This window comes from Budorcas taxicolor, chromosome 6, assembly GCF_023091745.1.
Source record: "Budorcas taxicolor isolate Tak-1 chromosome 6, Takin1.1, whole genome shotgun sequence".
Classification (NCBI taxonomy): domain Eukaryota; kingdom Metazoa; phylum Chordata; class Mammalia; order Artiodactyla; family Bovidae; genus Budorcas; species Budorcas taxicolor.
The window spans coordinates 77603801-77617410 of record NC_068915.1 but is presented as its reverse complement, the minus strand read 5'-3'; the positions used below and the strand labels follow the sequence as shown (position 1 = coordinate 77617410).

The following is a 13610-nucleotide window of genomic DNA, read 5'->3' as shown; positions in this document are numbered from 1 at the left end:
AGCACAGCACAATATAGCATTCTTGAGGAATATAGTAACAAACATCAAATAACTTGGAGAAACTAAAATTAATAAATACTTTTTTTTTTTTTACCATAGATCTTTCCTTTGAGTTAATAAGGTCTGTCTTATAGATAAGAGTTTCTTTTGTTTATCATTCTAGCAATGAACATAATACTTTTAGAGGATTAAATTTTGATCACATTTCCTTTCTTCTTTCAATCATTCAGTACATATTTATTTAATATCTCCTATGTATCAAGCTGGAAAATGTACTGAGGCATTGGAAATAAAATTATATCTTGACAGTTTTTTATATTTAAAAACTTAAACCTATGGGTTAATTTCAGTACAATGAGCTTTAAAATATACAATGACTTATTTACATAATAAATACCAGTAGGAAAGCAATGTGTGCACATTTTAAAATATACAATCAGTGCACATTTTAAAATATATACTCAGTTAAACATTACTTGTAAAATATATTTGTGTGTGTGTTAGTAACTCAGTTGTGCCCGACTCTTTGTGACCCCATGGACTGCAGCCCACCAGGCTCCTCTGTCCATGGGATTTTCTAGGCAAGGACACTGGAGCGGTTTGTCATTTCCTTCTCCAGAGCATCTTCCCAACCCAGGGATTGAACCTGGATCTCATGACTGCAGGCATATTTTTACCAACTGAGCTATCAAGGAAGCTGTAAAATATATTGAGTTATTTATAATTAAATATTTAAAGGCTTTGTTCACTTTAAATGTTGAAATTATGACATTTTTTAGTAAAAAAAAAGTAGATTATATAATTATAAATATTAATTTCTGATAATGCCCTTTTTGCACGTCTTTCTATAAACACAATCTTATACATAACTCCAAATGGCTAATGTGAATGGTGAAAAAGTCTGTAAGTGCTATAAAATAAGACTGGTTTAACCAAACACTTGTTTCTAATACCTCTCCAATTGTGTGCTTCCCACATCTATCTCCTAAGAAAATCTACCAGAGGAGAAGATTACTAGAATAAGTAAAATGTGCTTTGTATTTTTAAAAAGAAGAAACAACTGAATAGGAAAGCTGGACTGTGAGAGAAGACATGCACTTTTTGAGTGTAATGTGCGTGAAATTGTATCCCTTGGAAGAAAGACAAATTGTCAGCAGGATATAAAGTAAAGAATTTTTTGCTCAGAAATACTCTGTGTAGGTGGTTAGTTGTTTTATTGTTTTCTTTCTAACTAAGTCATCCCCGTAAATTGGCTAAATGAAGGAAGCTCTGCTTAAAGATGCTTACAATTTTTTTAATCCCAAATCAGACTAGAAGTCATGGGGCAGGGTGAGAAGAAGATGAGAGAGCAAATATGTGGCACTGGTAAAGGCTGAGGTTTAACCTCTTGAATATCTGGGTCATCTCTTGGAGAGAAAATATCATACAGGAGGAAAATCAAGTTGCAGAAGGAAAGGAAAAAGCTATCAAAGCCACAGTGGAACTAAGGTGTGACAGCACAGAAAAAATATTAATTCATCCTACCCCAAATCAGGGTACTTATAAACCCAAACAAGAGAATACAAATAGTAGGAAGAAAAGATTAAATACAACTTTTACAATTTGAGAAAAAAAAAAAAAAACTTAGTACAAGATATCCAAAAAACTTGGTGTAGGACAATTCAGTAGCCTCACTACATAGTTAACAATTACTCATTTTCCTTATTTTATTCCCTACTGTCATCTTTTCAAAAGAAGTCATAACATTTGATTGATTCAGGTAAAGGTTCTTTTAAAACTTATTGTTCAATTATCTACCTATTTACTGACTCCTAAAACTCTGTGAAAAAATTATTGTAAGCTTATCTTAGATATTTTCAACTTTCCTTCTCCTATGTGATACAACAGACTTTGCTGAATTTTTCTATATTACCTTTAATATGCTTATATATAATTAATATTGATATGTTTTTATACATAATTTTGTTTTCCCCTACATTTCTATATCTCCTTCTTTTCTATATTTTACCAAGAAAAAGTATCACATTAAAAATCAATATTACCATGGAAAAATACAGAGTGTGTGTATATATATATAACATACATATATACACATATAAATATAAAATATCAATATTTTCCCATACATCAATATTAAGATCAAAGCATTCATAAATACAAAATATATCATCATATACATTTTAAAATATCATCTTAAATTCAAAATTAAAATGGATATTATAAAACTATATGACAAACAGAACAAAACAGCATCTCTTGTTTGGTTGTTTATTCAGTGGTACATTAGAAAAGCTTAAAATATTAATATTGAATCCTAAATATAAAGTCTGTCTTCTACTAATACAATGAGGTTTTTTAACACACATTTTAATTAAGTACAAGGATTTTTTTTTTCTTATAATGCAGGTAATTTAAAAAACTTTTAAAGTTACTATGTAGATAAAAGCCTCATTCTAAATTGCAGGTAGTATTTTTAAAGCACAAATTAGTCTTTGCCATAAAGCTTCAGTAGGTGTTTGGGAAAATAAAAGTTTGCAGCGATTCAGCTGCTTTAAGAGAAGAATACAAACCTCTTAAAAGTAAGTAGCAAAAGAACTGAGAAAAAGGGCCTGGGTTCTTGAAGTTCTTTCTTCATCATGTGCCATTACTGTACTGATGAAAGTAGAGTTGTGTCCTTAAGAACAAATATTACAAACAGACTCAACTCTTGCCTCTGCCATTTTCTAGCTATTCTACATTTTATAAGAAACACTCTACTTATCCTATTGAGTTTGTTTCTTCTTTAGTAAAGCTGTGACACACATACCTAACAGGGAGGAGATTGTGAGAATTAAATAAAAGAGGGTATATAAACATAAAGGGCTTCCCTGATAGCTCAGTTGGTAAGGATTCCATCTGCAATGCAGGAGATCCCGGTTTGATTTCTGGGTCAGGAAGATCCTCTGGAAAAGGGATAGGCTACCCACTCCAATATTCTTGGGCTTCCCTTGTGGCTCAGCTAGTAAAGAATCTGCCTGCAATGTGGGAGACCTGGGTTCGATCACTGGGTTGGGAAGATCCCCTGGAGAGGGGAAAGGCTACCCACTCCAGTATTCTGGCCTGGAGAATTCCATGGACTATGTAGTCCATGAGGTCACCTACAAAGAGTCCTATAACCAATGTAGTAAATGACATGTAGTTAATTTTAATAAATGTCAGCTCTTTTTATAAGTGAATATTTTCACTTTTGGGAGAACAACAACAACAACAACAAACAGTGCTTTTTTATTCTGGAGAAAAGTAAAGGCGCTTATCATCACCTAAATCAGGACTTGTAATAGTCTCCCACTGACTTACCCATGCTAAGATCATTCTAAGGGGAATATATTCTAAGACCCTCAGTGGATCCCTAAAACTGCAAATAGCACCAAACCTCAAATATACTGTTTTTCTTCCTATACATATCTATGATAACATTTAATTTATTAATTAGTCATAATTAAAAAAAAATCCATATTTCCAGCATCACTCCTCGTGCACGTTGGGGCCCTTTACTAAGTAAAAGATCGGTTACTCGAACACAAGTACTATGATGGCATGATAGCTATCATCACTAGACAGCTGAAGTGATGACCCAGATGACTACTAAGACACTAACAAGAGGGTAATGAACGCAGTAAATATACTAGACAAGAGGATGATTCATGTCTGCGGTAGGACAGCAGATTTCATCCAGCTAGCTAGAATGGCATATTATTTAACACTTATAAATTGTTTATTTCTAGAGTTTTCCATTTAATAATTTCAGAGTGAGATTGACAATGGGTAACTGAAATCATGGAAAATGAAACCACAGATAAAATGGGATGACTGTACTATAGATGAGGGCAAGTTGGTAAGGTAAGACTCAGAAAATTTTAACAGCTTACCTGAGCTAAAAGATCCAGATTTTTGTTAAGTTAACCAGGACCCTGCTACCTGGGCATTTTTCTAGTAAACTATCCTACCTTTCAAACTAGTCACTCTATTTTATTTTATGGTTTTCAACTTCTTTTGGATTCTTTTCTTTTAAATTCAAGTTAAACTTACTAAATGAATTTCCAGTTATTCATTACACTTTTAACTGAAACAGACTGAAAATACTTTAAATAAACATAATCATACTATATCATATAAATTAAACCATGTATAACCTGGATAGTGGTTGCACCTGTGTTTATAATTGTTATTTAATGAAATAATCAGATAAATATTCTAATATAGTATGGACATACTTGTAAAGTAATCAGTACATTTTTAGGATTATCAGAAACCTGTAAATACAGGATATTCAGGAATCAAATTGCCCAACTCTAAAAATTTATAAGACAGAGAGGAAATCTGTGATAAATCACAATCCTTTTATACAAATGTGTGGGAGCAAGTTCTCATTTATATCAAAATGATTTAAGAAAATTATTTTTTCAGAATGAGTTTGGCACAGGATTTTGGAGTAGTTATCCTCAAAGAAATTTGGAAAAAGCATATAAAATTGAAGAAACAGCTGTGAAATTCTTTAATTTTTAAAAATTGTATAAAAAACCAATATTAAACAAGCCTTCTTCAGCTTTTATGTTTCAAAAATATGAATATAAGTTTCTTAAAACTGTCTTTAAAACTGAAGCACACTTTAATTCATACTTTTAAAAAAATGCCTTCGGAAGTAGCAATTCTACATTTTTCACATAGATATTATTATTATGCTATCCAAATATAATTGTCACAGTTCTAAAATAGACTACAAATTTTAGTTCTTTAAAATAACACTGATGAACAATAAATGGTCATTTAGCTTTATATTTTTATACAATGGTCAGTCTCTGGAGATAACAATATAAGGGGAAACCTCAACTGGGATTTCAATAAAACCTATACACTTATGGGCTTCCCTGGTGGCTCAGAGGTTAAAGCGTCTGCCTGCATTGCAGGAGACCTGGGTTCGATCCCTGGGTCGGGAAGATCCCCTGGAGAAGGAAATGGCAACCCACTCCAGTATTCTTGCCTGGAGAATCCCATGGATGGAGGAGCCTGGTGGGCTATAGTCCACAGGGTCGCAAAGAATCGGACACAACTGAGCGACTTCACTTTCACTTATACACTTATGCTTCTGTATGATAAAGTTAGCCTATAAAACTTCACTAGATATATTTCTAATCAATCACATCTTAAATAAATAAACAATGGAATTTTCTCCTGATTGCTTTCACTATTACTTTTACATTTAAATCCATTTCTTGCTGGCCAAATTTCTCTCTATTATCAGAGTATACACACTTACAGCTCATAAGCAATGCACTGCTTTTTAAATAAACAGAAATGAGTGAAGCCCAGAAATATCTCTCAGCACAGTATACTTGCTGATCCCCAGACAGTTCGTTTCTTCTGAGATGTCAAAGGATATTGGAACCTGGGATTTGTTTTTGATCCCAGGAGTTTTCTACCTCTAGGATGAGCTGCATATTTAGTATGAGAATACAGGATTTCCTAAGTGCTCTTCACTAAGGTATTCCATGAATAATTAACTAGTTAGATCAAAATTTTTTCTTTTGAGATGGTGATTCTAACTTTGAATTAAAAAAAAGGAACAAAAATATTTCATTTTTGAATGTTTGACTTTTTATTATACCTGAAGGAAAAAAATAAGTTCTTGGTATATATTTTTTCTGACATAAGGTTTGTAAAGACTAACTTCTTGAGAGTATAAAAGATGCATTCTAAAGAGTGCTTTAGTTCATGTAATTCTTGCATTTTCTACCCAGCCTGTTCCCTCTGAATGAATATTTTTAATTTTCAATATGTTGGCAGCAGAGGAAGCTTAGATTTAATTGCTTCTATCAAACTGAAAATGTATCAATTTCTATGCTACCCTGTATACAAGCATATTATTCACTTTTACTGCTGCTTGTTGGAACTAGAGGGATATAGTACTGACATATCATTCATTCATCCTTTTTCCTAAATATTTTATATTCTTGCATTAAGAAAAGAGTTTTAGAATAAGTACTGATTGATATATAGAAAAATATAGTCAAAATTAAATGCTGCAAGATCATGCAGGCAACATCTAATTAGTCCAAGTGTGAAGATAATGTATGACCTTGAAAAATCAAAATTATCCAGTTTTTAATATAATTTATGTGATTATTTTTATGTTTTATAGAGAATATGTTGTCAATGCATGCAAAGCAATGCTTAATATCTTTCCTTTTTTAAAAGAAGTATAAGAATATACATACTGTAAGGAACACATTCATACTGCACTTCAAGGTATTTATAGGTTCCTGGACAAGGGTCTGGAAAAACATCAGGACCTGCCACCACTGCACACTGGGTTCTGTTATTGCACCTAAAGTCAAAGGAAAAGAAAAAATAATAAGTGTCTATATAGTTAAGTAATTATTGACATAAATACAAAATTTATCTGATAAATACTTTCTAATTACAAAGATTTAAGCAATTTTAGGTTTACTAAGGTAATGTCTATAGTATACTTTAAAAAGCTAGACATTAAAAAATTCATTCAGTTTATTCATAGTAACTAACTGAATATTAGACTGAGCACAGCACAATATTGAGTTAGAAGTTAAAACACAGCTTAAGCAACATTAACTGGCCCATAGGATATTGTCAATGTGAAGACAGGACTATTTGGTAGGAAAATACTCTCATTCTATAAATAAATAATAATAATTAAGAAAATAGAACCACAGAACTTTATTAGGCAGTAGTAAAATACATTCACTGATTATCATATCACTTTTATAGGCAGTGAACATATGTTTTTGAAACACTTTTAGCTACACCTAAAAAATAAACTCAGTAAAATGTTAATATTTAAATATCAAAATCTAAGAATTTAATTTATATAAATTAGTATAAAAATACATAATCCCATAAGTAAGACTACTTTTAAGAATGTACTCATATTCCTCATGATCAGCCAAATAATGACATTAATGTTGCAGATTGCTATTCACAAATGTCAGCATCTAAGAGTTGACTTATTGGAAAAGACTCTGATGCTGGGAGGGATTGGGAACAGGAGGAGAAGGGGACAGCAGAGGATGAGATGGCTGAATGGCATCACTGACTTGATGGACGTGAGTCTGAGTGAACTCTGGGAGTTGGTGATGGACAGGGAGGCCTGGTGTGCTGCGGTTAATGGGGTTGCAAAGAGTCAGACACGACTGAGCGACTGAACTGAACTGAAGATTACCAAAGAGAAAGATCAGACATTACTAATGAAGTAGAAAAACAAATTAGGCATCTTTTGTGGCTTTGGGCTAAACAGATCTGGGTTACCTAGATTTCAGTTCAGTTCAGTTGCTCAGTCGTGTGGTAGTTTGAACAAATCTCATGGAGGTGATGGAATTCCAGTTGAGCTATTTCAAATCCTGAAAGATGATGCTGTGAAAGTGCTGCACTCAATATGCCAGCAAATTTGGAGAACTCAGCAGTGGCCACAGGACTGGAAAAGGTCAGTTTTCATTCCAATCCCAAAGAAAGGCAATGCCAAAGAATGCTCAAACTACCTAGATTTACTCATGGGTACATATATATATAATGAAAATGATTTTGGCTCTGAAAAAGACACTCAATTTCAGAGCAGCCTCATTCTAGCAAATTTTACTCAAAATCTTTTTAGACTCAATAATTTATCAAGAAGTAAACATTCCTATTAAAATATATATATATATGACTTCTCCTACTCAAAAGAGTATTGCTAAGCACACAGTATGAGAAATTCTCACTGTCGTTTGCTTTATGTTCTCATCTTACTCTTCTCAGAAATATATCTCACGCTAGATTTTTTCTCTCTCTGTTTCTTTCTTTCTTTATTATTACTTTTTTAAATTATTTTCTTGATATGTTTCATTTCCTCGTATGACCTATACCTCTGAATCCTTGCTAGGATACTAGCTGGATAAGGAGCATTTAGGGCAGAACTCATTTTGATATATACTAAAAATGGTTGAGTTTACTTGAGGCTACCATTTGTCAGGCATAATGAGGTTTTTATTTATTACCTAAATTAAAACAGATTTATTACTGAATGTCTTAAACTTAAAAATATATTTTGCATTGTCAGTGAAAGAGTAATAAAGGCCAATATTCCATACTCATCAGGCAGTTTATTAGAATAATAGCTAATTCTGATGGTCAACATACTATAAAATTATCTTGCATAGATTTAGGTCTAAGAATGATTATCAAACAATTGTATAATAACATTAACATAAATGTGGCTGTCACCAACATACATAGAAAATAGGTGGTGCAAGTATTTTAGTGTATTAACATTTCTTTAAATCAGCAGAAAACCCTTTGAGAAAGTTGTCTTAAAAGACATGACTTTTTTTTGCAGTTAAGAAATACAATTTTAACATCACACCTTGAAAAGATAAAATCCTAAATCTGTGTTAGGATTTTATACAATGAGCAGCTATATAAACTCAGTTATATCCAGATCATTACAGAAAAATCAGCTATTATCAGGAATGAATTCAAAGTAGAAATAATGAAAAATGAAAATATACGTGATAAAAACAAGATTATATTTAAATATTCTATAAATAAAATACTATTGTTAATCTCAAGTAATTATAAGATTGAAATAAATATTATATATATTATATTCGGTTCAGTTCAGTTGCTCAGTAGTGTCTAACTCTTCGCAACCCCATGAAATGCAGCACACCAGGCCTCCCTGTAAATCGCCAACTCCCGGAGTTCACTCAAACTCATGTCCATCGAGTTCATGGTGCCATCCAGCCATCTCATCCTCTGTCATCCCCTTCTCCTACTGCCTCCAACCCTCCCAGCATCAGGGTCTTTTCCAATGAGACAACTCTTTGCATGAGGTGGCCAAAGTACAGGAGTTTCAGCTTTAGCATCAGTCCTTCCAATGAACACCCAGGACTGATCTCTTTAGGATAGACTGGTTGGATCTCCTTGCAGTCCAAGGGACTCTCAAGAGTCTTCTCCAATACCACAGTTCAAAAGCATCAATTCTTTGGCGCTTAGCTATCTTCACAGTCCAACTCTCACATCCATACATGACCACTGGAAAAACCATAGCCTTGACTAGACAGACCTTTGTTGGCAAAGTAATGTCTCTGCTTTTGAATATGCTATTTAGGTTGGTCATAACTTTCCTTCCAAGGAGTAAGCGTCTTTTAATTTCATGGCTGCAGTCACCATCTGCAGTAATTTGGGAGCCCAGAAAAATAAAAGTCTGCCACTGTTTCCACTGTTTGCCCATCTATTTGCCATGAAGTGATGGGACCAGATGCCATGATCTTCGTTTTCTGAATGTTGAGCTTTAAGCCAACTTTTTCACTCTCCCTATATTTAAATATAATGTTTTATTTCTTGGCCTATTGTTTTACTTCCTATTATCAACCTATTTCCTAATTACTACAGCTTTATAGTAATGAAATTAATTTTGACTTTGTGCTATTTTTATAATTTTCAGATACAAGTGGACAATTTCAAATGTATATTGTTTAAACAATCAATGTTTGATACCAGCAAACCAAATTACTAGTTATTTATGAGTAGGGCATAAATGTTAAAATTTGCAATTATGACAGTTTGTTTCTAAGAAAACTGTCTTGAATCAAAAATAATTTCACATGGTTATAATTGTATATGCAGATATTAAAATATATGCATATTATTTACATCCACCCATCTTACTATCTAAACATGTGAACTGATCATTCTGCATATCATATACTATTTAATTAACAAAAATACTAATTATTAATGTATACATAGGAAAACTGAAGCAGGCTGCTGGGAGCCAGCATGAGGAATCCCACCCGTGACAGGGTCATGCGGAAGGAAGCCTGACAAAACGCAAGGATGTGTTCGGCTTCAGGGATTCCCCCTGGAAATTCCTGAGCATCCACCCCCCAAGACCAGAATCTGCCTGCTTTACTGTGTTATGCTTTCCACCTACTCTTCTGTCATTAACAGGGGATTGTCCCTCCACCACCTTTTTCTGGAAAAAATTAGAGCTTTTAGATAATAAATCTCCTGGGCATAATATGAGTGGTTCAATCCAAAAACCCCTCTGATGGCTTTTTAGCCTGCCTGCAGGACTCATACAGCTGCGCATGTGATTGTTTGAGGCCTCCTGACTGTGGGAGGCAAAGGAAGCTTAAAACATCCTAGGAATGTAGGGGCTTCCGAGGAGTCAAAATCATTAGAATAGCACTGATTAAAGGTTTCATTTGTTGAGCCAATACTTGCTGCCAAATTTTCATATCCTCTATTTTTAGATATAGTTGGTGTATAGAAAAACAGGTAGTAGACCTGGTATTAGCAACATTAGATCTTTGAGTTAAGTACTTTCTTTGTTATAACCCACTGCACCTTTGTTCTACAGGAATGTAACTTTATTTAGTACTTTGAGGGTGATGCAGAGTAAAGAAAAAACACTTCTAGGGAAAAGGAGTTTTCTGGTTGACAGACAATAATCCAGGAAGAGAGCCATAAAAATGTTAACAAGCCTCTTGGCCAGAAGATAATGTAAACCACCTGAGACCTTTTGTACACGGGAGGGTATGCAAAAAGAAAGCCTTGTCTCAATGAGGGTCAGGACTGCTGCCCCTGCATAACTCTGCATATTCCATTATGTACAACTTGGGGTATATAAGCTGATTTTAAAAAATAGTTTTTGGAGTCTTGCACTGATGCTGGGCTTCCCCATGTCGTTCTTTTCTTTTTCTGGCTGAGTTCCCATTTGGAGCGGGGAGGCTCACCATGTACTTACTTGTCCCGGCTTCTAAGATCCATAAGAGAGAGAGCCCAAGGCGGGGCACTCTCCGATATTGATGGTGCAAGTTCCTTGTCTGGAACTTTATTGGCTTTCCACATATACTAAGTTATTCAGCCTCTTTTCTCCACTAAATTTTCCTACTACACTATTTCTTCCTAATCTAATCTTATATTAATAAATAAATAAGTCTTTCCTCGCCAACACCGTCCCCGCTTCGAATTCCCTGGATCCACCGGGGCTAGACCCCGGCAGCAAGCCACATTTATTATAAACATTAGATGCTGTCATGAGTCCCAAATATCGTATATAAGGGTAACCAAAGAAGAATCAAGAAAGGCTTCTAAATGATGAGACATGTGTTTGAAGAGGTAGATAAACCAAACCATGCTACATAAATAACACTGCAGTTATTGTCATCATTGTTCTACAGAAAACAATGCTTTACAGTATTTTCAATAGGTTATATTTTATTACTTTTCCTGTATCAAATGCTTTTCATAAATTAAGATCTTTAGAAATAAAAAGGTAGACAACTTCTAGAATATTATTTCTGTATCAGATATATTACAGATTGTTTAAAAACGATCTACATTTCTAAAGCTGCAGATTAAAGTCTATCCTCTTATTTCTTTTATGATTTCAGTCACTGTGAATTAAAATTAAATTAATATATTAAAGATTATTGATCAATATATACCAGTAAGAAAACTTTTACAATTATATCAAAGTTGTCATAACTAAATTTATTCTACTTTTGATGATAAAAGCAAAATAAAATAATTGAATGTTCTGATGTGTTTTACATTCAGTTTTTTCTTTAATTTCATTTTAATTCAAGTATACATTTAAAAATGATTTTCAATATCTCTGATATCAAAGATATGCTTAAAACTCAGAATAAAGGATGAGAAAAGATTATAAAATGTAGTCAAATGCAATCGAATCTACTAATATTCACAGGAAAAAAATGCCATTATCTTATAATAGAATTAAGGCTTCAGTATTTGAAAAAAATTTCAACATTTTTTATCAGAAAATTTAGGCAATAAAATTTTTCTATATCAACAATAGACAATTTTCAAATAAAGCATTTGAATTAAAAAGCAGTTGACAATAACAAATATCCGGTAGAACTCTCAAAGAAATATTGTGTAGTTTCAGTCTTTACATATATAACATGGAGGCCAAATTATTTTACTACCTCATAAAGTTAATTTGTTTATAAAACTGTATTAAAACTCTGTAAAGTATCATACAAATGCACAAGATATACTATTAATTACTGTTGCTATCCTCATTATTATCATTAGTCATTTGTTTTGGCATGGGTTGGTCACACTTCATTCTAGATAGACTGAATCTTTTGAGATAAACCTACAACACAGAAAAAGCTGACACACAGAAAAGCACATAAATTATTTGGATTGAGAGTAGAAATAGGAAAAAAGCAGATTTACATTTCTTTTTACAGTAGGCCAAATAAATAGCTATTGTCATTTAGTTGCTAAGTCATTTCTGACTCTTTTGCAACCCCATGGACTGCAGCCTGCAAGGCTCCTCTGTTCATGGGATTTCCCAGGCAAGATTACTGGAGTAGGTTGCCATTTCCTTCTCTAAGGGGTCTTCTTGACCCTGGGATTGAACCCATGTCTCTTCCATTGGTAGGTGGATTCATTACAGCTGAGCCAAATAAATTATTTGTGTGCAAATTACATTTGCCAGCATACAAAAAGCTTGAGATTTACAGTAACTCTTTAATCAAGCACATTCATGCATTTCTTACTTGCCACTTCTTTTTGAGATGAATATTACTAGTCCCAATTTCATAGCGGAGGGAATAGGTGTGGTGATGTGAAATAACTTTTCAGACTCTCTTAATTGAACAATAGGCACTGGACTCCAGAATGGTGACCTGAAAACCATGATCCCTTTGCCTTGTGTGAGTGTGTCATATATTTCATGGCACTCTGGGAAACTAATGTAATTCACTCTTATAGGTTTGGGGGAGTACTATTATGACCTGGCTCTTGAGAAACCTGTATGCAGGTTAGGAAGCAACAGTTAGAACTGGACATGGAACAACAGACTGGTTCCAAATAGGAAAAGGAGTACATTAAGGCTGTATATTGTCACCTTGCTTATTTAACTTATATGCTGAGTATATCATGAGAAACACTGGGCTGGAAGAAGCACAAGCTGGAATCAAGATTGCCAAGAGAAATATCAATACACTCAGATGTTCAGATGACACCACCCTTATGGCAGAAAATGAAGAACTAAATAGCCTCTTGATGAAAGTGAAAGAGGAGAGTGAAAAAGTTGGCTTAAAGCTCAATATTCAGAAAACTAAGATCATGGCATCTAGTCCCATCACTTCATGGCAAATAGATGGGGAAACAGTGGAAACAGTGGCTGACTGTATTTTGGGGGGCTCCAAAATCACTGCAGATGGTCTTTGCAGCCATGACATTAAAAGACGCTTACTCCTTGGAAGGAAAGTTATGACCAACGTAGAGAGCATATTCAAAAGCAGAGACATTACTTAGTCAACAAAGGTCTGTCTAGTCAAGGCTATGGTTTTTCCTGTGGTCATGTATGGATGTGAGAGTTGGACTGTGAAGATAGCTAAGTGCCAAAGAATTGATGCGTTTGAACTGTGGTGTTGGAGAAGACTCTTGAGAGTCCCTTGGACTGCAAGGAGATCCAACCAGTCCACCCTAAAGGAGATCAGTCCTGGGTGTTCATTGGAAAGATTGATGTTGAAGCTGAAACTCCAATACTTTGGCCATCTGATGCAAAGAGCTGA

At 33.9% G+C, this 13610-nt stretch overlaps 1 protein-coding gene across 1 annotated transcript in view; it reads right to left on the bottom strand.

The window, feature by feature from the left end:
* The window catches only part of ADGRL3 (adhesion G protein-coupled receptor L3), a 579390-nt gene that overhangs the window by 383769 nt on the left and 182011 nt on the right, over window positions 1-13610 (bottom strand). Inside the window, exon 4 of the mRNA XM_052642093.1 lies at window positions 6255-6364. Coding sequence (XP_052498053.1) covers window positions 6255-6364 — 110 coding nt within the window. The remainder of the gene's footprint in view (window positions 1-6254; window positions 6365-13610) is intronic.